The 26,946-nt window shown below is 41.5% G+C and overlaps 1 protein-coding gene across 3 annotated transcripts in view; it reads left to right on the plus strand.

Annotated features, from left to right (window-relative positions):
• Positions 1-26,946, plus strand: part of ulk4 (unc-51 like kinase 4) — a 99,205-nt gene that overhangs the window by 2,339 nt on the left and 69,920 nt on the right. For 2 of the 3 annotated variants that reach the window (XM_085365167.1, XM_085365169.1), the window contains exons 8-16: positions 1,076-1,219; positions 1,784-2,106; positions 2,502-2,571; positions 2,806-2,977; positions 3,192-3,252; positions 3,365-3,549; positions 4,352-4,398; positions 4,811-4,889; positions 20,815-20,922. In XM_085365167.1, coding sequence (XP_085221293.1) covers positions 1,076-1,219; positions 1,784-2,106; positions 2,502-2,571; positions 2,806-2,977; positions 3,192-3,252; positions 3,365-3,549; positions 4,352-4,398; positions 4,811-4,889; positions 20,815-20,922 — 1,189 coding nt within the window. Of the gene's footprint in view, positions 1-211; positions 332-1,075; positions 1,220-1,783; positions 2,107-2,501; positions 2,572-2,805; positions 2,978-3,191; positions 3,253-3,364; positions 3,550-4,351; positions 4,399-4,810; positions 4,890-20,814; positions 20,923-26,946 lie in introns of all 3 variants that reach the window. The other variant, XM_085365168.1, reaches the window with a different exon arrangement.

Raw genomic sequence — 26,946 nt, forward strand, 5'->3', positions numbered from 1 at the left:
CACACCACTACACCACCTGTCTGAACTGACACAAAGCAGTCTGGGTTCATGGAGTCATGCTAGTTATGCCAAAGTCTGACCTTGCCATCTGTGTGCCTTAGCAGAAATTAAAATTCATTATTCATAATCATTAATTTTTCCAGTATTGCGTTGTCCAGTTTTTGTGAGTCTGTTCCCATTGCTGCTTCAAATTTCTGTTCTTGGCTGATAGGAGAGAACACACATGGTCCTGTTTTGTTGTAGCCCATCTGCCTGGAAGTTGTAAATGTTTTGGATGCTCTTCTGCTCACCCCAGCGTGGTTATCAGAGCTCTTTTCGGCTTTAATGTCAGGTCAGCACACTCTGGCCATTCTCCCGAGACTTTTGTCATTATCAAGGTATTTCTCACGGGGTATTTTTGTTTCTCACTCCAGTTCGACAGAGCTGTGCAGACTGCAGTGAGATCAGTAATTATAGAAATACCCAAACCAACTCGTGTGGCATCAACAGTCATGCCAGAATCATGGTTGGAAATACGGCCTGATCATATTTTTCCCAATTCTAATGACATTAACTGAAGCTTCTGAGTGCTTGCATGATGGATGTTCTATTATTTAACTGTCCTTTTATTTTGCCAATGCATTGCAAGAAGGACTCCCTTTCTAAATTACAAGAACAAATAAACTTGCAGGCCTGTGTAATGGAGCTAAGTCTGACTTGTAGTTTAGTGTAGTTTGATTTTCTACAAAATTACCAAGAAATTACACAGTACTTAAAAATACTTATGCAGTATTTAAAAATACAGTATAATACATACAGTATAATACCAGGAATTTAGGCACTACCTAAATTTTTTTATACATGCTTAAATTTACCTACAGTTTAATTATGTCTCTCTCTCTCTTTTTTTTTTTTTTTATATAAAAAACTGACTTATTAACCCCTTATTCTTGGGATACTACTTGTAGGTAAATGTAACTACAATGTAATTTCAAATAAAATAATTAAAGTTCCATTTACAGGGGAGTTGCTGTAGTTCCTGGTTGTATTGTAAGGTGTTACTCATAATGCATTTGATTTTTTGATGTATCTTTAGGATGAACTGGCCACAACTGCTGGCTCACCCTTTCTGGAAACAGATTATAAAGGAGGAAGAGGATGCCGAAAAAGGTGAAGAGAAGAATGAAGAAAATGAAGAGGCAGAAAATGTCTGCAAGGAGGTTGTTTCTTGTAGTTTCAGGTAGGTTATGTTTTTTCATTTTTCTAATCTGTTTTGATTTTAAAAGTCCAACATAATTACCAGCATTTATTTTCCTTGTTATTTTTGGCTGTCAGTCGGGATGTGAATCGTGTTTGACAAAGGTTGATATCAGAGAATTTAGCTAATAAAGAAACAGCTTGCAGAAAGGGTTCTGTATCGCCATTTTCACTCATGTGCTTCAGCATAGACCTTTTCTTGGCATTATCCGATGGAGCTACATACAAGAACACCGATGTTGGATTAACTTGAATTGATCTTTAAATTTTTCTTTTTTTGCCTGCAATATCTGTCTGGATCCATTCAAGAATAGTGCAGATGATAGCTGGGTGCATTCATGAGTAGACTTCATGTGTCCTGCTTTCTGCAGGAAGCACTTTCACTTACACCAACTGACCGAGTAAAACGAGTAGTAAGAACCCGTCTGAACGGAAATACTTCCTTTTTCTCTGTTACACGTTAGAAAGGGTAACTTCAGCCAGTGCTCAGACCTGAAAAAGAAAGAAAATGACCATGAAGTCTTTTTAGTTCTCACTACCTCCACAGACACACAAACACATGTGACCTTTTCCATCCGTGGCAAGCAGCGAGCCTTGCCAACAGCCACTTAGCCCTCAGTCAGCTAGCTTATGGGATGTCTGAGAAACTAATATCATCTCTTACAACAACTGACAGGCCATGTGACAGAAGGACTGACAGCCAAAATTCTGTCAACCACACATCCTCTGGAGCCTTGAGCCAAAGCCAGACCCTGAATAGTGAAGTCGGAAGGGAGAGAAGAAGAGAAGGAGAACCTGACGATGACTCTAAGTTAACTGGGAGTCTGCAAATGTGCCGCACACTGCAGCCCAATAAGTCATTCACACTAGGTAACAGATTCGTCAAAGTCTGTGTGGTTTAGATTAAGCAACAACATTTAATACTTAGCCACAGTAAGCTACTTAACTTTGAATTTTAATTTGTACTTTAACACTAGTCATTTTTGTATATATGAACATTGTATGTGTGATAGATTCTGTTTTTTACAATATTTATCTTCAAACCATTAATTAATCATTAATCTGGTTTTATATTCCACTGTTTTGCTTTACCATTTTTTTGTACTAGAATTTGTTTGTGTTTGGTTTTGGTTTGTTGTAGGTCTACATTATACTAGTAGTTTCTATTGTGCAGATCTGATTTCTGCTTATTATGATGTAAGGTTCATCTTTCACCATACCACAAATTTATGTGTCTTTAAGTACACACGTGCTTACTTCTCCAGATAATGTTTCAGACCTGAAGCCAAAGAGTGGTTTGGATGAGGACAGCACTGAGGCCATTTTTCTGCTCAGGTATTCTGTACTCACTCTTTCCTAGTTTCCCTTACAGAGTTTTGTTCCTGTTTTCAGTGCACAAGTTTACAGATAAATCATTCCAGAGGAAGAATGTGAATCTCGTGTCTCAAAAGTGATATGTAAGCTTTGGATTTACTCTTACAGTAGGAACACACCTAGAACGAGTGGTACTCAGATGTCTATAGTAAACCATACATTGCTCTTCATACTCTTCTCTTCCTGTTCTTGTAGCTCCCGTGCCAACTCAATCAGAAACTGCAGTTCATCTGACTGTCCAAATCAGAACATTGCACCTCAGGTTACTCTCACTACCAGTAACTGTACTGACACTACACCCTGTGTGAAGGATCTTCTCCACACTGAATTTGATCTCACTGTCACCCCAGTCCTCGACAACCCCAAGGTAAAGGCGTGTAATTATATGATATGATGGCTGTTTCATATTTCTTTTTTTAATTCATTAAAATACATCTGTCAAACCTCTGTTAGTCTTTAAGTCTTCTTAGTGGGAAACTTTCTTGCTCCTTCTTACATAAGAATAAGACATTTATTAACAACCTTTACTAGCAATGTAGAAAAAATGGCTACAATTGACTATTTTGAGCTCTGTTTAACAGATTTTGAAGAACACACCTGGGCGATATGATCCTAAAACCCTATGTGTACCTGCATATTCAGGTATGTTTTTTGAGCTGGCACAAAGTCAGTTTAGTGTCCTGAAAAAAAGCAAAAAAGTATCTCAGTGTATTGTCCCTGGTTTTTATCTTGAATCCTCTCTATTTTCCTGCAGGTGAGAAGCTACAGTCTCTGAGTGATGAAGAGTGGACTGTCTTTCTATCACAGCTTTGTTCATCCATTGAAGAACAGAGCCACTCCACTTCCACGGCCACTCGATCCAAACTCAACCTCCTGTGCTACCTCGGCTGTGTGGTTGGACATACAGTTATCGCTAACAGGCTGATTAACTCAAGACTGGTAGGAAAACATATTTGTTTTAGACTCCTGTTGAAATATGATCTGCTGGGTGGGTTTCTTGAGAACAGTTGCATAACTGTGCAGCTTAATAGAATGTATTTAATATCTCAACCCTACATGACAGCAAGGGATCCTTAGTGTTAGCTGAGGAAGATTATAGTTGGAAATCTTTCCACTGGCATGTCTACAATTGAATATTTATAATGAGCTATTGTTTTCCAGTTTGTTCATTTTCTACTGACCTTGTGCTGTCTTTTTTTGTCTGTTTGTTTGCCCTGTCAACAGAGAACTTCAGTAAGAGGATGTAGGTGTGTGGGTCATGCTTTTGCTCCCAGCTAGTCATTAGTCAAGTGGGAGTCATTAGTACCGCACAAGGATGCAGTTTCATAGAATTATTCAGGGCTCAAATAAAGATACCTCTTTCAATCTGATTTTGGGCACAGAGTTCCTGAAAAAAATGTAAGATTAAGATTAACAAAAGCACAGGAAAATTATATTTAGAATGTTTTTTATTTATGGTATTATTACTGATATAACCATACTTTTTCTATCTGTAATTAAATAAAGTAATGATAATTGTTTTTTATACGGCTCATCTTTTCCACTCAACAATTTGAATTTGAAAAAAGTTAATTTCTTTTTACTAAAACACCGAACACTCTCATTAACAATCCTTTTAGAAGTCACAATGAACTTAGATTCCATGCTTTGTGGCAATATATCATCATTTTCTACATATTTACATTGTTTGCTATCCTTTTCCTTCTTTCTGTCACTCTAATTTCCTCAATTCTTCATTCAGCTTCTAGTTTTGGTCCACCTGTTGCAACAAGCTCCTAACTGGGACATGTAAGTATACAATGTATGTTTGTTCTATAAACAGGGGACACTGTAACATTGCTTTTTTTTAAAGTGCTAATTTCTGATGTGGCAAAACATTATGATTAAAGAAAAGCTACTGAATAATTAGAAGAAGCACGATTCTACATCCTCTCCCAATTGCTTTTTTTTAACATTGTTTTATGAACTGCAGTTCCTATGATTATATCTAGAGTGGTTAAGCATGCTCTAAGAAATTTGATGTTTATACATTTTCTTTGCTTTATGTTGTGTTTTTCTTCTAAGGATGCTGGAAAACTTAAACACCATGACCAGTTTTATAAAATCAGTAACTGAAAATGTTTTTAAAAAATCCCGAGATGATATCCAAGCTGAAAATTCACAATTAACATAATAAATAAAAATGAAAAATGCCTTGCAGACGGAGCAAGGTTCTCAGAGTGATGGGACTACTGGCTCTGCACTGTAGTGACCTTGGATTGGACAGTCCTGTTTCTGAGGTCAGGAATATACACACATACTAAATAGAGTTATGCTTATTTCCTTTAGATTTTTTTATTTCCATGTATTCATTTATTTATTTACTTAGGGAGAACAGCTACTGCTCATTTGCTCATTTTTTTTTAACCTTAACCTAACACAATTTTCAAATGTTAGTATAAAATTTATACTAGGGCTCCTAGCTAATTGTCACAATTGTGTAGGTGTGCCAACACAGATTTAAAACCCCAAGACATTATCAATGCAATTAAATAGATATTTTATTTATGGAATTTTATTTATTTATTATGTATTAGAAATAAAAGTGTAACACTGGCAACTATAGAAAGAGCAAAACAGTCATTTTATTTCAGACAAGTTATTTAATGCGCTGAGTAACCAAAAAATTGAGAAGTCCTGTTTTCTTCAAAATGTTTCATGATCCTCAGACCTGCAGTACAAATTTACACCACAATGTGGCAGTAAATACCAGAAAGAGCACATTTATTGATGTAAAAATGTAAATTTATCCACAACAAAATACATAAAGGTTGATTTAGCATGTCTTGCTTAATTTTATTGTGCATGTGGCCATAATTAGTACTTTTGTTTAGAGGCATGCAAACAATAATAAAAGCTTTTAGCTGAGGAAGGAGGAAAAAAACTGTCCTGAAACAAGATGTAGAAATACTTTATAGTACCAGTATTTACCAGCTGGCGGCGTTAAAAAGCTACAAGACAACCATAGCCTGTGTACAGTAAATAGGAACTTTAGAGATATCTTGCGCTCTCTTGCTTCTGCTCACTCTCGCTCTCTCTCTCTCTCTCTCTCCCTCTCTCTCTCTCACTTTTGCTCTCATCAGTTCAGTTAAATTCAGAGTGGCTATATTGGCACGGTGCTTCTGAAAAAAATATTGCCAAAATAATTTGAGTGTACACAATAATAGTGGTATAAATATTTATACAATTTATTTAATCAAGTATAACGATTAATATATAACTGTTATGTATCAGTCTATGATATATCATTTTCATGTTTGTGTCTGGATGAATCCATGTAATGTGTGTGTTTTGGTCATTCAGGGACCCTTGGGTGTGCCTCGCTCCTCGCCAAAGGAGTGTATATATAATATAAAGAGTTGAAGTACTTACTGTAAACATTGCTGTTTCATTAAACATTAGAAATTGTAGGAGGATGTGTATCTCTGACCACTCAACTCCACTCTACACAAAGAGTGACCACTAATGTACTTAGTTAAGATTGTTATTGGTGTGCTTCTAACCGTGGAGTAGATATTCTGCCATAATTTCTTTTGAAATTGGCCAGCTCTACTTCGACTTTTTTTCTTTTCTTTCTAATGTTTGAAAATGGTTTCTTGACATAATTTGGGGAACTGATTGGTGCTTGGAAAGCAGTGTTGTTGTGATAATAGCCAGAAAATGTCTGAGAGGGAGCAGTTAATCTCAGCCCCAGCTCACACAAGGGACTCTTTTCTGGGCTCATCTTTTAGTTTTGGAGGGCTTTGGACTAGAGGGTGTCTGAGGGCTAGATTTGAGGTGATTAATAAATTTGAGTGTTCAATTTTTAATTTTAATTTTCCATGGATGTCTGCCTCATTCTGCTCTGCATCCATTTGTGGCTGTTTTTCTGTGTACATGTGCAGTAAAGTGCATCTGCAGGACTATACATGTAAACAATTCAGTTTTTTCGCATAATTACTGTGGTGACTCAGTGGAGCCTTTACTTTACTGTCTTACAACAAAAATTGACTGGTTAACACTTTAGCTGAAATTTGGAACTCAAATGAGGAATCAAATTTGCTTTTAATTGCATTTACAGCTTAAGCTTTTTTCTTTTAGTGTATTTACTGCCACGTTGAAACTCCCTGATGCTGTAATGCTCATACCAAAACAGACTTCCCTCTAGTCACTAAGAGACTGGAATCATTGATTCTAAAAAATAAATACTTAATTTTCAGCCATGGCAATCACTTTTCATCAAGTTAAAAGGTTTGGTTTGTCAAAGTGAAATGAGCATATGTACAGTGGGGCAAAAAAGTATTTAGTCAGCCACCGATTGTGCAAGTTCCCCCACCTAAAATGATGACAGAGGTCAGTAATTTGCACCAGAGGTACACTTCAACTGTGAGAGACAGAATGTGAAAAAAAAATCCATGAATCCACATAGTAGGATTTGTAAAGAATTTATTCGTAAATCAGGGTGGAAAATAAGTATTTGGTCAATAACAAAAATACAACTCAATACTTTGTAATGTAACCCAACCAGTGCAGGGGCCTCCCTACACCCCGGACTCTGCGTTGTGTTAGTTTGTGTTGGATTGGGGTGCACCGCAGAGAGACCAGTCGGACACAGGCGCTCGATTTGTGGCTCGGACCGTGCCGTTTATTCGGAAGCAGGGGCAAACACCACTCCAACTCTGCTGCTGGCCCTTTTTGAATCACAGCAAACACTCCGTGACTATCAACATTGCAAAATACAACAACACATATACACAGAATACACATTAAGTAACAATAACCGTGCCTTCTACAACATTCCACGGTCTCGGCGATGAATACAACACAAAACTGATGCAGTTCGCCACTGGCAGTGCTTACCTTTTTGAATCACAGCAAACACTGAACCAAGATGGCGCCCGCGCGAACAAGAAATCTGAAGTACGGTGTCCTGCAGAGGACAAATGGTCAAAATTGCTAAATTTTACACCATATATGCAGCTCAACAGCGACACCTTGTGACTTATTCCAGTCACTACCTTACATCCGCCCCTCTAAGTGATGGCGTCCCAGTCATCAAACAAAACAAAATAAAACAGAACAGTCTCACTATGTATACAAGAATAACGGTGGTGGAAGATGTGCAGTGTAATGCGAAAATGTCTGTGTTTCCTGCAGCCCTTCTTGCTTTGGCCCTCTGCCACAGCTTCCATCCCCTTTCTATCTTCTCCTGATCCTCCCCTGGTTCGTTAACTCTCGACCCATAAGTCAGTCTCTTAGGGGGATGCCGACTCCTTGGCAAGTTCCTCCTTGGTTCACTTGGTCTGGGAGGTGAGTGGGTGACCCTGACAGTTTCATTCCCCCTCCAATCTTCACTCTCTTGTCCTGTCCCTGTGTCCCTTTCCTCTGGTCCCTTGGGGGCAAGTGATCCATTTGCTGCTTCAGGTGAAACTCCCTCCACACCTCCTTCCAGGCTATCAGCCTCCCCGTCTTCGATCATGTCCGACTCTTCATCCTGTCTGATTACTTCACCAGCCTGCTCTCCACTGTCCTTAATCCCTCCTCCATGAACCTCCTCCACGTCAAGCTCCATTTCCTCTCTTGCCTCCTCTCCCACCTGCTCCACGGGAAGAAACATACACTGCGTGAGTAGGTTGCGGTGGACCACTCTCTCTGTATCACCATTTTCCGATCGCACCACATACACCGGCATGTCTGGCTGTTTCTTCACCACAATGTATGGACGTGACTCCCACTTGTCTCCTAGTTTGCTTCGCCCCTCCACATGACACACTTTAACCAGGACTCTGTCACCCGGGCTGAAGCTTTGACTCTTTGCTTGTCGGTCATAGTATCTTTTCTGGTGACCCTTAGCCTGGCGAGAGGCCTGATTAGCCTGTGCATAAGCCTGTGACAAGCAGTCATGCAGGGTCTGGACATAATCGCTATATCCCCCCGACCCATTAGTGGTTGACAGCCCAAAGACCAAGTCGACAGGGAGCCGTGGATGCCTGCCAAACATCAGGTAGTATGGTGTGTACCCTGTCGAATCATGGCGGGTGCAGTTGTAGGCGTGTGTCATTGCATCCACATATTCGTGCCACCGGGGTTTCAGGTGAGGTTCTAGCGTCCCCAGCATGTTCATGAGGGTGCGGTTAAACCGTTCAGTTGTCCCGTTGCCCTGTGGGTGATAGGGCGTGGTGTGGGTCTTAGTGATGCCGGTGCATTTACACAGCTCCTTCACCACAGCACTTTCAAAATTGCGCCCTTGGTCTGCATGCAGTTTTGCTGGGAAGCCAAACCGACAGAAAAAGTTTCTATACAGCACCCTAGCCACTGTGCTGGCTTTTTGGTCTTTAGTGGGGTATGCTTGCACATAGCGTGAGAAATGGTCAGTGACCACGAGGACATTTTCGATACCACCTTTTGATTTCTCAAGAGTCAAAAAATCCACACAAACTAGCTCCAAGGGGGCACTGCTGTGGATACTGACCAGGGGGGCCCTGACCCCTGCGGTTGGAGTTTTCCTAAGGCAGCACCTCTCACATTGTTCGCACCAAGCCTTGATTTCCTGGAACATCCGTGGCCAATAAAACCTCTCCCTTATCATGTGCAATGTCCTCTCAAAACCAAGGTGGCCTGAGTCATCGTGGAGAGCAGTCTTCACTGATATACGCAAATCCTCTGGTAGCACCAATTGCTCAATTACTCCCCTTTGGCTGTCTTGGACGCAGCGGTACAGGATGCCATCCCTTACCGCTAACCTTCTCCACTCCTTTAAGAGAAGGCGCACGTGCCCTTCAGCACTCATTCGCTCGCTGCGGCTCGGCTTCTGGTTCATACTCTTATAGTGCAAGACGGGGCCAATAACAAGGTCTTTTTTCTGCCCTGCACGGAGCTCCTGTTTGGTCATGGTGGGCAGGGATTCCATCCCCACATCCCTGTAAGGCTCAGTGGATGTAGGTGGCCCGAGTTCCAGTTCCTCCCCTGTAGGCGTGCCATGGCCAGTGAGGCTTTGAGTATCCTGGGTAGCCTGTGTCACACCATGCCCCTGTTCGTCGACACCCACCCACTGAGGGCATGTCTGTAGGATGTGCATGACCTCCTGGTTAGACATGCGAGAGAGGGCGTCAGCGTTTGTGTTGCTCTGTCCCCTCCGATACTGGACATCGAAATCGAAAGCAGCCAGCCTAGACACCCACCGCTGGCCTGTGGCATCCAGCTTCGCTGATGACATAACATACTTGAGAGGGTTGTTGTCTGTCTGGACAGAGAATCTACGCCCATAGAGGTGGTCGTAGAATTTGTCGGTGACCGCCCATTTAAGAGCAAGGAACTCGAGTTTGTGTGCAGGATACCTTGTCTCTGCTGGGCTCAAACCTCTACTGGCGAAGGCTATGACCCTCTCAGCTCCACCTTGGATCTGAGCTAGAACGGCGCCCAGACCCTCCCCTGAGGCGTCCGTCTGCAGAACGAAGGGCAAGCTATAGTCAGGATATCCCAGCACTGGAGCGCTTGTCAGCCTTTCTTTTAGGGTCTTAAATGCCTTCTCGTATTCATCTGTCCACAAAAAGGGTGGGTCGGTAGCCAGACTTTTCTTTCCCCCTCTCCTTTTCTTTCTGGGGTCACCAGCAGTTAGGCGGTACAGGGGAGCAGCTAGGGTAGAGTACCCACTTACATACCGCCTATAGTATCCAGCGAATCCCAGGAATTGCAACACTTCTTTGCGATTTGTGGGCCTCACCCAGTTTTTCACCTTGCTGATCTTCTCTGGGTCTGTCCGGATCCCCTCAGCAGACACTAAGTGACCCAAATACTGAACCTCCTTTCTCACTAGGTGGCATTTAGAAGGCTTTAACTTCAAGCCATGCTCCCGAAGCCGATCGAACACCAGCTGCAGTCTTTCCAGATGCTCATCAAAGGTTTTGGAGAATATGATGAGATCATCAAGATAGATTAGGAGGTGGGTGAAGTTCAAGTCGCCAAAGCAGCAGGTCATGAGTCTCTGAAAGGTGGAGGGAGCATTCTGCAGTCCAAAGGGCATACGATTTGCTTCAAACAGCCCCATAGGGGTGCTGAATGCCGTCTTGTGTTTGTCATGCTCCGCCACCTCCACCTGCCAATAACCAGAGGTGAGGTCAAGGGTGGAGAAGTATCTTGCCTGCCCTAGAGCCTCCAGGGCTTCCTCTATTCTGGGGAGAGGGAAAGCATCTCTCGTGCTACAGGAGTTCAGTTTCCTGTAGTCAATACACAGCCTTAGTGATCCATCTTTCTTGGTTACGATCACGACTGGTGAAGCATATGGACTTTTGCTGGGCCTGATAACTCCTGCTACCTCCATTTCTGTCAGCAACCTTCTCACATCCTGCCACTGTGATGGGGGGATCTTACGGTAAGGCAGTCGAAATGGCTTAGAGTCGACCAGAGGGATTTCATGTTGCACAGTCTTTGTATGGCCATAATCCAGGGGGTGCTGTGAGAACACACCCATGTTCCTTTCCACAAGCTCTTTAAGAAGGGAACACTGGTGCTCGTTTTCGACATCTGCTCCACTTAAATCCACTTCCTGGCTTGCCACAACGTGGTCCATACCCAGGCATGCTTCTCTGCCTCCGCTAATGTGATGGCTGCCCCGCACCCTGTCTGAAAAGTCCACAATACTTTCCACCAGAGATGCCCTGGCCAGATGCGTGTGAGGCTTGATAGTGATAGCATGCTGGGAGAGGTTCATCACTCTTACCGGGGCACATCCTTTCTTTACATCAGCAAGAACTCTGGCGACCAGGATGTCTTGGCTGAGCCGCAGGGAGGGGTGGCCTTCAATTAGGGCTGTATAAGTCTTTCTTTGTGGTCCAGCTTTTATTTTGCACATTAAATCCATCTCTTTCCCTGCTTGAATGTGCACCTTGCGACCAGTATAAACAACAGGGCCCACTGTGTCATCCATATCACACTGGTCAGTGCTCTCAATCTCTAGCAGGGAGGCGTGCCACTCCGGATGAGTCTCCTTGACCTGGAGGAGGAACTGCTGGCCGTAGGTTGCCTGGAGGTGACTTCTGGAGGCACGGAGGACATTAGTTCCCACAAGCAGAGGAACAGAGGAGCGGTACTCTGTGTTAGTGACAACAAAAGCAGGCACACCCTTAAACTCTCTCCCCAACAATTTTAGGTTGATGCGTAGCACACCATGGTAGGTGACACTCTGGCCCCCTGCACCTTCTATGGGTATCTTAGAAGGCTGCAGTTTTTGTTTATGGAGGGTGGGGTGGCTGCGCCAGTACTGATGCGTAATACTGGTTATCTGGGAGCCAGAGTCGATGAGTGCCCTGCACTTCATTCCGTTGACTTCCACCTCCCCCTCATTCCTGGGACCAACTAGGGGAGTGCTCTCTCCTCCGTCACCTTTGTTCACCTGCAGTGTGGGGACTTGCTGCTCGCCCATGGTTGCCCCGGCGACCATGGGCTTTATCTGTTTAAAGGCTGAGCTGAGTAAGTGTTTCCCTCCATGGGGGTCACAGGCTGAGGATCGTGTGCCCACGTCTGTTCAGGCCCCGGGAGCACTGCTCTGCAAACCCGGGCTATATGTCCTTGCTTCCCACACCAGTAGCATGTGACCACTGACATTGGGGTTGTAGCCCCAGGTGGTGGTCGGACTCTCAGTGGAGTGGCAGAGGATGGAGCATAAATTCTCGATTCAAGGTGGGTCAACTTGGCCATCTGCTCCTCCTGGCTCAATGCTAATTTCTTGACCATCTCTGCTAGCTCTGACCACTCTGAGGAATGTTTAGCCTTTTCTGCCTTCACATTCACACTACACTCTGATGCCACTTGTACCTGGGCATACGTTTTCTTTGATTTGTTTTGAGGCTGGAATCTCTTTGTTTCTTTTGCTAAATTTCGGAGCTCAGCCTGCAGCTCACGGAAACTCAAAAGCCGGGGCTTCATTGGCGAGATCCTCGCATACACATCCTCATCATTAATCCCCCGTATGAACTGCCGGGTGAGTTTACTGTCACGGTCAGGAAAAGGCTTGCCTCCTCTTTGGTTTTCTTCCACAGCTCGCAGTGTTGCCTCCAGTGCTATAGCATATGAACAGGCAGACTCCCCAGACCTCTGAACACGCTCATAGAAGTCCGCTAGTAGATCTGAGGAGCTCTGTGTGTCGCCGTACTCTGCTCACAGTTCTTCGAATGCCCTTTCAGGTGTTTGGTCATGGAGAGGTAGATTCAGGACCAGCTTTCGGGCTTCACCAGTTAGGTGACGCACCACCGTGGAAAAGCGGAGGTGAATGGGGAGCTCTATTGCCTCAAGAAGATACTGCATGTCACGAATCCAGTCCTCTACATGCACCTTGCTGTCAGCACTGCCAGTGAAGACTTGGACATTTTTCACTTGATGAGTCTGTATAAAACCACCGTAGGCAGCTAATGGGGGGTTAGCGTTGGCTGCAGCCCGGCCCGGAGCGCTTAAAGATGTATGCACCTGCTGGGGGGGTATGCCAGGGTGTCCACTAACTTGGGGGTCTAAAGCAGAGGTTGGTACGTGCATTGAGGCATGGGTGCCGGGTGGGGCTATAAAACCTCCATGGGTCATATTCACGATAGGGGGCATGACAGTGTTGGGGCTTATAGCAGATGAGTGGAGGGGGGCTCGAGAGTCGTGGACAGCAGCTAGTGGCATGTGGGGCAAACGGGGCGTCAGCCCATGCTTTGAACTTTCAAGGGTCTGCTCGGCTGCAGAGGGATTATTCATTATGCCCACTCCCTGCACTGTTAGGGGGCTTGGCATGGCGGCTTGGGGGGCAGGTGTGGAATACAGATGGCTGGTGTATGCTTGGGGGCTGAATGGAACGGTCATCGTTGGGTAAGGAGTGTTAAGTGATTGGTTCAGGGTGGGATGCTGGGTACTGTGCACCGCTGGGTAGTTGGGATATGAGGCAACATGGGGTGCCGGTGTAGCAGTGGGCCCATGGACACTGGCCTGAGGGGAAAAAGCAGGGGGCATAGTTATCTGTACATCTGGCCGAAACACTGGAGGGGCTGTAGTTAGAGGGCTGTGGTTGGACTGGCTTGTCTGGTTGGTTGGCACTGACCTTGGGCGAATTTCAGATAGGTGTGAGGGCACCTGCATTTGGCCTCCATAGGGTGGCAGTGGTGGGGCATGAGCTGGAGCCACGCCAAGATCAGTCTGGGGTGAAAGCATGGTTGGTGGTGGGGTCTGTTGTGTGCCCAGCCCAGAGTCGGTGAGGTCCCTGATTGGGGTGTGATACTGTAACCGCTGGCCAGTGAAGCTGGGGAACTGGGTGACCAGCTTCGACTTCACTGATGACTGTTGGTCCACTGTACTGGCGCTAGCTGTAGCCCCTTCATTCAAAAGGTGAGGCTGTGCCCTCTTTGGAGTGTCTGCAAAGTCTCTCAACATTTTCACTGTCCTGTATCTCTAATTTAGCTGCACCAGAAAATGTGTGTGGGCTACTTGTAGTATGCTTAACTGTGAGTAAGTACAATATATTTCTAGTAAAATAGAACACAACACAGATGTATGACAACTATCATTCTATAACGCAGAAAAAAAAAGAATTCACAAAAAAACAGCATTAAACTCAGAGCGTAGTTAAACAACTATCTTCAGCACAGAGGTTGTGAATGACACAAATCAGCAGCAATTGCTTAACCGTATTCAATGATTATCATTATAGACAGGGAACATCATTTAGCATTCTTTCTACAATTCAAGTCTCTGAGTCTTTTTTTTTTTTTTTCAGGGACAGAAACCCTCAAATGAAACCACCCCAAGATTTCACTTTCAAAGGATATGCCTGGGGAGATGAAAGTCCCAGTAATACAGCTGCACAGGCAGTTATATACTTAGTTCAGCACCCCATCAGATGGCGACACCTCTTACTATGGCTGCGTAGCTGGGGGGTGTCGGCATTGCTTTCTCTTCGGTCTCGAAGTGCCACAAATCCGGGTCACGGCACCAAAGATGTAACCCAACCAGTGCAGGGGCCTCCCTACACCCCGGACTCTGCGTTGTGTTAGTTTGTGTTGGATTGGGGTGCACCGCAGAGAGACCAGTCGGACACAGGCGCTCGATTTGTGGCTCGGACCGTGCCGTTTATTCGGAAGCAGGGGCAAACACCACTCCAACTCTGCTGCTGGCCCTTTTTGAATCACAGCAAACACTCCGTGACTATCAACATTGCAAAATACAACAACACATATACACAGAATACACATTAAGTAACAATAACCGTGCCTTCTACAACATTCCACGGTCTCGGCGATGAATACAACACAAAACTGATGCAGTTCGCCACTGGCAGTGCTTACCTTTTTGAATCACAGCAAACACTGAACCAAGATGGCGCCCGCGCGAACAAGAAATCTGAAGTACAGTGTCCTGCAGAGGACAAATGGTCAAAATTGCTAAATTTTACACCATATATGCAGCTCAACAGCGACACCTTGTGACTTATTCCAGTCACTACCTTACAGTAACATAACCTTTGTTGGCAATAACAGAGGTCAAACGTTTACTATAGGTCTTTACCAGGTTTGCACACACAGTAGCTGGTATTTTGGCCCATTCCTCCATGCAGATCTTCTCGAGAGCAGTGATGTTTTGGGGCTGTCGCCGAGCAACACGGACTTTCAACTCCCGCCACAGATTTTCTATGGGGTTGAGGTCTGGAGACTGGCTAGGCCACTCCAGGACTTTCAAATGCTTCTTACGGAGCCACTCCTTTGTTGCCCGGGCGGTGTGTTTTGGATCATTGTCATGTTGGAAGACCCAGCCTCGTTTCATCTTCAAAGTTCTCACTGATGGAAGGAGGTTTTGGCTCAAAATCTCACGATACATGGCCCCATTCATTCTGTCCTTAACACGGATCAGTCGTCCTGTCCCCTTGGCAGAAAAACAGCCCCATAGCATGATGTTTCCACCCCCATGCTTCACAGTAGGTATGGTGTTCTTGGGATGCAACTCAGTATTCTTCTTCCTCCAAACACGACGAGTTGAGTTTATACCAAAAAGTTCTACTTTGGTTTCATCTGACCACATGACATTCTCCCAATCCTCTGCTGTATCATCCATGTGCTCTCTGGCAAACTTCAGACGGGCCTGGACATGCACTGGCTTCAGCAGCGGAACACGTCTGGCACTGCGGGATTTGATTCCCTGCCGTTGTAGTGTGTTACTGATGGTGACCTTTGTTACTTTGGTCCCAGCTCTCTGCAGGTCATTCACCAGGTCCCCCCGTGTGGTTCTGGGATCTTTGCTCACCGTTCTCATGATCATTTTGACCCCACGGGATGAGATCTTGCGTGGAGCCCCAGATCGAGGGAGATTATCAGTGGTCTTGTATGTCTTCCATTTTCTGATGATTGCTCCCACAGTTGATTTTTCCACACCAAGCTGCTTGCCTATTGTAGATTCACTCTTCCCAGTCTGGTGCAGGTCTACAATACTTTTCCTGGTGTCCTTCAAAAGCTCTTTGGTCTTGGCCATGGCGGAGTTTGGAGTCTGACTGTTTGAGGCTGTGGACAGGTGTCTTTTATACAGATGATGAGTTCAAACAGGTGCCATTCATACAGGTAACGAGTGGGGGACAGAAAAGCTTCTTACAGAAGACGTTACAGGTCTGTGAGAGCCAGAGATTTTCCTTGTTTGAGGTGACCAAATACTTATTTTCCACCCTGGTTTACGAATAAATTCTTTACAAATCCTACCATGTGAATTCATGGATTTTTTTTTTTCACATTCTGTCTCTCACAGTTGAAGTGTACCTCTGGTGCAAATTACTGACCTCTGTCATCATTTTAAGTGGGGGAACTTGCACAATCGGTGGCTGACTAAATACTTTTTTGCCCCACTGTATGTTCAATAGTACAGTGGTTTAGGTGGAAGATTTTAATTTATCATGGGTCATCCATAAACAATATTTAGTGACCTTTTTTATGAATGTGCCTATGCACATGCTGACATAGATGCCATGGTACTTACATGGTCATGTTTAGTGCCACAAATGAGAGAAATTAGCCTTATGATAAAATATTGATATTACCAGTGGCCATATTGGCAGGAATGTATTGATTGTCTTGTTTTTGTTTGTCTGATTTTTACTATATACTGATATGTGATTTGTCAGATAATGTAACTTTAAAGCCTTTGCAGATTTGTCATCACTGTCTAGGGCCCATCATAAGCATTGCAGTTTATTGGTTTCCCTTGTTGAGTCATTTCTCTAAAGAGTCCCCTCTGAACTTTCTGTTAACTATGTACAAGCAGAAGGGAGAGACGCATTACCAGTGAGACTTACAAAACAAGTAGTTTCTGATTTGTAGTTTCATCATATCAGGCATCATTTTTTTGAGTCCTGGACATTGGCAGATTCTTGATGGAGTTTAAAAAATGGCTTCATCAAAGTAGAATCTACTGGGGGTGTATAAATGGCACAGAGATCTAGCTATGTGCTATTTGTCAGTGATGCCCAGGGCTTATTCTTATTTACCATGGTTTACTGTCGACATCTTACGCCAGAGAACTGTTTTATACCACACCAGTTGTCTTCTGGCTCTTTGCTGCTACTGGGATGGCTGTAGCTCAGGCAGTAGAGCAGGTCATCTACTGATCATCTACTGATACTGGTGGTTTGATTCCTGGCTTCCCCTAGTCTGCATGCCTCTTGGTCAAGATACTAACCCCAAATTGCTCTCCGATGCATCCCTCGGAGTATGAATGTGTGTGTGAATGTTAGTTAGAAAGCACTAAGAAAATGTGCTTGTTTGAATCGGTGAATGCACATGTTGTGTAAAGTGCTTTGAGTGCTCAGAAGAGTAGAAAAGCGCTATATAAGAACCAGTCTATTTACCATTTACCGAGTCATCACAGCGATATACAAAATGGACGACTTTGGCATCGCAGTTTCTCTTTAGTGAATTGTTAAAAACCAATGATGAGTGGAAAAAAATCAGCTACTAATGACAAGGATAACAAAAAGCATTATATAAATAATCTTTGTGTCTGTAGTCGTGTGCCCATCTATAGACGCAGCAGAGGTGTTTTGTGTGTTTCTGCAAGTGTGCTTTTTTTTTTTTTTTTTTAAACCATGTTTATGCGAGGACTCAGCAGGGGTCTCTTTTATGATATTTTGTGTGTGTGTGTGTGTGTGTGTGGGGGGGGGGGGTTGTTTGTTTGTTTTTTTTCCTTCTTTTGGTGCATCTGTGTTTGTGTTTGTCCTTATGTTATAGTGATGCTAACAGATGACCAATAAAAGATTTTTTTCTCTGGCGTGTGTGTGTGTGTGTGTGTGTGTGTGTGTGTGTGTGTGTGTGTGTGTTTTCTCAGCAGGGGTCCTCTCACTGATATTCTGCTAATCAGAGTTTTGGGGCTGGGCTTAGTTACCATGGTAGCTGCTATATGCTTTCATTACTCTTCAATAGACACACTCGTCTGTCTCTCTTCCTGTCTCACTGTTCTTTCTTCCTGTCCTGTTTGTTTCTCTTTTGTCTTTCTACAGTGAGTCTGTCATTGTCCTTCAGCCGTCAAATAGAATTAAATGAAAAATAAATGTTTTGTTTTAATGTTACTAATGCATGTTTCTTGCTTTCTTAATGTGAGATAGAGAAGCTGTGCTTTCAAAATCCACTACACATGATCTTCCCCAGATTTTCTGGGAGTTTTGCCACAAAAGCTTGAACTGTGAAGGGTTATAGGAAAGCAATGAATTTTAAAAGCTCACAGCAATCCTTAAGAAGACATATTCAGAGGGCAATGGCTCAACAAAGACATTTCTGGATTTCTAAATATCCTTTGTAAAAAAGAAAAAAAAAGTTTGGACTGACTGTGTTGTGTAATTATGTTAAGACTGATTTTGATTAAAGTTAAATAAAGTTGATTAAAGTGGCACGTCTGGATACTCTTATGGGTAAACAATATAAAAGTCTTGTTTCCTAGAGATATTTGGTGAATGTGTTTTTAGATGCTGTGATAATCTGTGCCTCACATTGTTAGTATAAGATATGTGATCCATTAATCTGAATTTAGCCGTGCAACAAACTGACAAACTATCCAGGTGTGCCCCCGCCTTTCACGCTATGACAGCTGGGATTGAAATCTGGTGTACTGATTTATAAGTCAGTCTCCTCTGTCACTGCTTTATGGGCTTGTATTACCTATTAATTCTGGCTGAGTCTTCAGTCTTCTATAAGGCTAATAGTCCACCGCAGTAACTGGTCATCGCACTGTTTATTGTGTGTGTGTGTGTGTGTGTGTGTGTGTGTGTCTGCGTTGTTGTTTATGTGTGTTAATTAAGTGCATGGGTTTGTATTTCCTTGTGTGCATTGATGTGCATAGTTTTCACCTGAAGTGCTGATGCTGAGATAATTGTAAGGTGTTCTCTGGGAATTATTTTTTATATGTCTTCATGTAGGCTTTTTTTTTCTCTACCTCTCCCCTCTCCCTGAGTACAGCTGCTTGACCAGTTTCTAACACACCCCAGCATATTAATTCCCAACCTTTTCCATTTAGAAATTGTTAGTGGTTTGATCTCACTAAGGGAGTGAGAGAGAAGATTGGAAAATGGCAAAATACAATTGCTTGAGTGTAACTGTAGTGAAACTTTCTGTGGGAGAGAACATTATAATCTGTCACACTACCTCACCCTAAAATGGACAGACAGAACAACATAGCTAACAGACAGGATTGGTGAGAGAGCTGTAATAGAATCACAGCAGGCAAATTTAAAATGGAAGAGAAGGAGAAAATGTGTTCAACAATACAGAAATGATACAAAACTGGGAGAGAATGGAAACAATGGAAAAAATAAAGAAGAAAGCAGGAACAAAAGAGGAATGAGGCAGAACTTGCATCAGATCACAGAGGGGGAAAAGCTGGCAGTAATGCTAATGTCAGGAAGCAGCCAGCCAGAAAGGCTGTGTTTGCATATAATTAAGTCTGTGTGTGTGTGTTTACATCTGAGTTCAATGGGATTTTTTTTTTTTTTTTGTATTTAATGTATATCCCATCCATGCTTCTGTTTTCTTAACTCTGCCCCCCTGAACTGGATGAATAGAGGGCCTTGAGCATATCCATCCTCTAAGTCATGAAATACACCCTGGACATGTTTCCAGCCTTTCACAGGGCTATAGATAAACCAATTATGTCTTATTCCAGCAGCTAATAATCTTGTCCTTACTTAAAAGGTAAACCATAATATTATATTTTAACTCCATACACAAAGTATTTTGTTACACATTTTTGCTGTTTGTTTGTTTTTTAACATTATGCAACTTATACAACAGTTTATTGCCCAAGGAGTATTTGATGTGAGAGCAGTGTCCCTACTGTAAAAACCAACCTCAGTGCTGTAAACCTGTTGACCTCATCACTCATTTTTTCTCAAAGTCAAGCTTTGACTGGTGGATTTGTTTGGGAAGATCCAACCTGAGCATCACTCTGGGTCCTGCAGCCTTTCACTACTGGCTTTGTGTTAACCTCATAGAAGAAGTGACAATATTGCATTTGCAGGTTCTTTCAAAGAACATCAGTGGATAATTGTTCAGCTTTACTAAAACAAACAGTTGTTAAATGTTTTTCAGGTTAGCATGACATTGTTGCCGTTTTAGTCATCAAATTCTAAATAATATGCATGTCTTCGTTCCTCAAAAGTTGTAGACCAGGTTTTTGTTGACTACAACACAGGCAGCTCCTGGTAGATTTGGACTATAATCCTACACAGTGGGACAGCTTTGCAGGCTTTGAAATTATGATCTCTGTAATAGTGGCCTTAGTGACTTTGACAAAATCAATTTTCCTGTTTTTCCTTAATATTTTTAGTTGATTGCGTTCATAAATTAGATATTTGGTTTTAGCTAAGCTTTTTGTATTTGCTACCTCAACTTAAAAATAATGTTAGAATATAAGAGTTTTGAAGTTGAAATTTTTATGTGCTAGCAGAGCATTGCCATGCTTCTGGTGATGTCTCTGGGTAATACAGATGCCCCTGGCTTGTATTAAAAAATAGAATATGTCCAGCCCTAGGGAAATATATAAATGTAAAATGAATTGTAATTTTATTGTGCAGATAGTTTTTTTTTTTAAATTATTATTATTATTATTATTATTATTGTTTTTTAAATTTTCATGTGATTGAACTTTAATTGAAAATAGAAGTACTATTGAAAGTGTTTGTCATGCTCGTTGCAGGCTGTGTCCACACTAACAGACCTGCTGAGGGATAATCTAAGGAACAGTAAAATAAAACGGCTCCTGCTGCCACCACTCGCGGAGTTCCTCTACCTCATCTCCTCTCAGGTACACTTTGAATGTCAGAAGCCAACGTGAAGAGACATTTTTAAAGAGATAGATATGTTGCAGTTTATTGAAACATGATTATGTTTCCAAACACGTCTATAGAAGTCGGTCCACATGCATACTTGCTTTAGGCATGAAAAGGACACTCATTGCAGGAGGTTGCATAAGTGGCAAGAACATTACTCGTTTTTTTTAACACTCATTCTTTGTGAAGTAGATTTTTCCTTGATTAGAAGAGGTATAACAGAAGAGGAGCTGTTAATAGAAATGTTATTTGGCATTTTTGTCAAGAAGAAACCAGCAGATTGGGGCAGGTGCATTTCTTACTATTTGATTTTATTCTTTTTTTTACCGTTAACCTGCGATTAAAGTCTGTTTTCCATACACCATTGTTAAGACTAATTCATGAAGGTCTTTAATTAGTCTCAGACAAATTCTCTTAATATTGTTCTACATACTAGACAAGGCAGTGGCATATTATGTCATTAAATGACCCGAACAATTATGTTAATACAAGCAGTAAGGAATACAATGAAAGAAATGATTCACTGGCTGCTCACCTTGCTGTTAACTTTAAGTGGCTGTGAATGTGTCATATCATCTTTCGCCAATAGTTCAGCAGTGAAATTGATTTCTTCAGTTAATAAGTAAAAATGAACACAGAATTGATGTCACAAGTAAGACTGTTTGTTATTTCTTCAGTGGTAATGTTCAGCTTTAGGTGAAATGAATGAAAGTACTCTGTCATCAGGTAATGGACTTTATATCTACACACTAACTAAATTCAGTTGAAATTTAATTGACCCCCAGCCCTGAGAATTAGAGCGAAGGGGGCCTTGTTTGACTTCATCACCAGGGGCACTACAATTTATTGCCAGTTAACCTAATTTACCCAGGCAGGTCAATTAAGCATAAGATTTTTATTTACTCAACTGATGGATAACCTTTAAAAATCAATCCACCCACCTGATTGCACACATTATTCTCTGAAACCTTAAACAATCTCATTGCTGTGTCGAAGCTCCTAATAAATTGACTCTTAATCTCCTGCAGGAATTGTGTTTGTCGACTGATGCAAATGTGTTCTATCTCCCACAGAAATCATCTAACCAGCAATTTAAACGTATACATTTTCATTTAGTTATAGTAAAAAATGATCTTATATCAACTTACCATCCCTAAGATGCTCTGTAATGTAGTGTCTTTAGTGTTACTGAAATTTTAGTGCATATATATATATATGTATATATATATGTATGTATGTATGTATGTATGTATGTATGTATGTATATATATATATATATATGTATGTATGTATGTATGTGTATATATATATATATATATATATATATATATATATATATATTAGGGGTGCAACGATACACAAAATTCACGGTTCGGTTCGATACTTTGGTGTCACGGTTCGATATTTTTTCGATACAAAAAAAATGTTCATGCCTTTTTAATTTGTCATTTATTAAAATTATAAATATATATTTTAACTCAAAAGTACAGTTTTTAAATTTAACCCTAACCCTTGTGCGTGTTTTTTATTTTGACAGCGAATGCGCACCTGCGGACCACTTATGTGCAGCCCTGGTTATTTAGCTCGTCATATTGCAGCCACAGAAATTCTTTTGTCCATGAAACCATAAAGCTGCACTTTCTTTTTGCCTTATAGTCTGATTTGTCATAACTTCTCCGTTTTGTGGTAAGCTTTTCTTTGGCTGTCACTTCTTCACCCTGACCTGTCTTATTTGGCTCAGCAGAACTAAAATATATATACTGCTGCTTTTACACAAGCACTCACATAAGCTCAGCGATTCTCTGCTCGATCAACCTCTCACATGTTTAAGCTTGCTGCGGGAGATTTCACTTGTCATGTTTGCATAGTAAGCTAACGATTAATAAGACGATGTCAGAGGAATTGGTGCACAAATTATCATCACTCACAGATCAGTGCTGTCGCTCTCTATACACAGTTCGCACGATTGCAAAGTGAAAGCAAAAAAGCAAGCGCAAATTCAAACGCGATTTCAATATGTCACATATTGACAGTGGCTCACCGATGCCAAAGACATAATTACCCAGCTACATTTCTGAAAGAATGCAAAAGCATTGACATATATTTTTCCTTCCTACAATAGCCCGACGGGCAGGGAAGAGATAGATTTTGGTAGCCCGACTGAAAAAATCGCTAGCCCCAGGACGTCGGGCTAGCGATATCGCAAGCCCTGTATCTAATTGAGGAATCACTCATCTTTGGAAAAGAGAGTTTATTACAGAGAAATGTCTCTTTCCAAAATAAAAGCTATACTATCCGCTTCTTCTGGGCTATATTCTCAGCAGCATAAGGAGAATCATGTGCTAACAGCTGTCTAAATGACTCGGCTAAAGTTAGTAGCATGCTTGTTGTTTTTGTCTTTGCACTAGGATGATGTCGGCGTAAATGTGCAGTCATATTCGTTGTGTTCCCACTAGTGCTTTCAGGTTAATCTCGTTGAAATGACCTTAACGCCACAACACGGCAAATCTCCGTTAACGAGCTACCGCCGATCGCCCCGTGCATGGGGCTAGACGGCCAACACGTTAACGAGCTAACTGCGCTAACACACTAGTTCCCACCCATGTAATTGAGCATTGCATGCCACATCCAACATACTGTTTTACTTTAGTCCATGACTCGCTTTTACCTTCAGGGTCATACGTCATATGAAACCAAAATAATTCCAAACGCCAGATCTGAATGAGGGTGGGGGAGGTCCATGTTGCAAGGGGAGCTTAACTTCTGTCTCGCTAGCTTGCCCTGCGCTCTTCCTTCTGACTATGCTGTCTGTGTTGAGCGCTCAGTGGATCTGCGCTCGACAGTGCAGCCTAGGCGGAGTAGTCGAACGCAGATTCACTGAGCGCTCAACACAGACAGCATCGTCAGAAGGAAAGTTGATAAAATAAATTACAAATGTTGTATTGTTCGATACATATGCGTACCGAACCGAAAGCACTGTATTGAACGGTTCAATATCGATACGAATATCGTTGCACCCCTAATATATATATATATGTATGTGTGTATATATATATATATATATATATATATATATATATATATATATATATATGGAGGGTGAAGGTAACGGTGGTCCCCGTGGTAATCGGAGCACTAGGTGCGGTGACTCCCAAGCTAGGCGAGTGGCTCCAGCAGATCCCGGGAACAACATCGGAGATCTCTGTCCAGAAGAGCGCAGTCCTGGGAACAGCTAAGATACTGCGCAGGACCCTCAAGCTCCCAGGCCTCTGGTAGAGGACCCGAGCTTGAAGGATAAACCGCCCGCAGGGGCGTGCTGGGTGTTTTTTTTTTATATATATATATATGTATATATATATATATATATATATATATATATATATATATATATATATATATATGTATATATATATATATATATATATATATATATATATATATATATATATACATACATGTATATTAGGGATGCAACGATACACAAGATTCATGGTTTGGTTCGATACTTTGGTGTCACGTTTCGATATTTTTTCAATACAAAAAAATGTTCATGCCTTTTTAATTTGTCATTTATTAAAATTATAAATATATATTTTAACTCAAAAGTACAGTTTTTAAATTTAATGTTGCTGAAACAATAAAATAATAATAATAAAAAATCTATCTGATCGAGAAATCACTCATCTTTGGAAAAGAGAGTTTATTACAGAGAAATGGCTCTTTCCAAAATAAAAGCTATACTATAGCTTCTTCTGGGCTATATTCTCCGCAGCATATTAAACATATCAGGTCCCCATAAGGAGAATCATGTGCTAACGGGTGTCTAAATGACTCGGGTAAAGTTTGTAGCATGCGTGCTTGTTGTTTTTGTCTGCTTCCACTTGTCTTTGCACTAGGATGATGTCGGAGTAAATGTGCAGTCATATTCGTTGTGTTCCCACTAGTGCTGTCAGCGTTAATCTCGTTAAAATGACATTAACGCCATAATGCCGCAAATCTCCGTTAACGAGTTACCGCGGATCGCCCCGTGCGTGGAGCTGGACGGTGTCAACACGTTAACGAGCTAACTGCGCTAACACACTAGTTCCCACCAGTCGAGCATTGCGTGGCACATCCGACATACTGTTTTACTTTTGTCCATGACGCACTTACCATCTGGGTCATACGTCACATGAAAACCAAGATAGTTCCAAACGCCAGATCTGAATGAGGGTGGAGGAGGTTCAATTTCGGGTAGCGTTGAGGCAGTTGCCATGTTGCAACAAGCTCAACTTTTGTCTTGCTAGCTTGCGCTGTGCTCAGTGGATCTGCGCTCGACAGTGCAGCCTAGGCAGAGTATCGAACGGTTCAATATCGATCCGAGTATTGTTGCACTCCTAATATATAATATATATATATATATATATATATATATATATATATATATATATATATATATATATATATTAGGGGTACATACATTCAGTTTAGTTATTGTATATCTATACATTCAGTTTAGTTATTGTATATCTAGGCCTGGTGATATGAAATTGTATTTTTCAATGGTTCTGGCTGTCCTTGATGCACCATCAAGACTAAAATGGTCACGTTTATCTTTTCAAAACTCAATTTCTCTTGAATGCAGCATAATTAAATAAAGTTTTTGGTGGGTATATTCATTGTCTTGAAAAGTCACAAACTAATTCAAGTGTTTCAAATTAACTTCTTTTTGGTTTCATGATGTTGAGTGCATATATCCACAACATTTCTCTGAGTCAACTTCTTTAAAAGGACCCCTCCATGAAAACGTGTTTTAACCTTGACGTTTTTTCATTTCATGCCAGTTTAAGAATCAGAGCTCCAAAAACACAGTCGTTTTTTTTATTTTTTTGGACTGTTTTTAGAGTCTCAAGGTTGGCGGTCTGATGATCTGATAGGTTTTCTGCTTAGTGTCAGCTACATTGCTTCCTGTGTTCTTGAGGCTAGATATACCCTTGAAAAAAAAAACCACCATAAAAACCTATATCCTTATTGGGCTTTACAAGGATGAATTAACATATTATCAGACTGATTTTAAATAGTAAGTAAAATTGGGTGTTTTGTTGTCTCATGCTGTCAGCTAACAGTACACGACTGTCTTTAACACCTTAATGAATAGTTAAGTTAATTTAGCAGCATTAGTGAAAGCAAATGTCTTAATTACAAACAGTTCAGATGAAAATCCTTCATGGATCTGAGCTCTACCAGCCATGTGGACCCACTTTGTCTCTATAATGGCAGGAGAAACAGTTTGAGTAATGTGGAATGGCTCTGTAAGTGTCCCCTGGTAAAATGATCTTCTTTACTCTCCTGCAGCCCCAGTCAATGACAACGATTAGCTATAGCCTCCAGTGCTGACTTTATCCTCAAGGTTAGATGTAGCCTAGAGCCTATACAATTGCAATGGAACAGAGAATTGTTTGATAAAAAAAAAGTTGAATTATTGTTGAATTTATCTCAATTTTGTGGATTTTAAGACAGTTAGTAAGACAATATAAATGTAAAGCCTATTTTGTCAGGATAAGAAGTAAATGGTAAACATATGATCATGTGAATAACTGAAAATACAGTGGCAACATTTTGATGACTGAACATTCACAGGAAAAAATACCATACTAGATTTCCCAGATTAATATAAAATACATGATAATTTCAGGATTATTCAGAATTATGTGTGAGTTTATGGTTTGACAGAGCAACCAAAACCATCAGCCTAGTCCATAGGAAGTTGTAACACATTATTTCAACTATTTTTTGAAATGTCATTTACTACTAATACTAATAGATAACAGATTGTTTCTTAAATAGTCAATGAAAAAACACTATTTAAATACTCACATGTACCTTGTTCCTATATTTTTAAAATATTTTGATGGAAAAAGTCTTAATTTGAGTATTGCAAATGCAGTTAAGTAATAAAGATGCCCTGGCTCCTTTTGCACCCTTTTCTTACCCTTTCCTCAACTCCTCTCTGCTGCACT

This window comes from Diplotaxodon limnothrissa, linkage group LG11, assembly GCF_057381915.1.
Source record: "Diplotaxodon limnothrissa isolate DT_005_m linkage group LG11, D_limnothrissa_male_GT1.1, whole genome shotgun sequence".
Taxonomy (NCBI): domain Eukaryota; kingdom Metazoa; phylum Chordata; class Actinopteri; order Cichliformes; family Cichlidae; genus Diplotaxodon; species Diplotaxodon limnothrissa.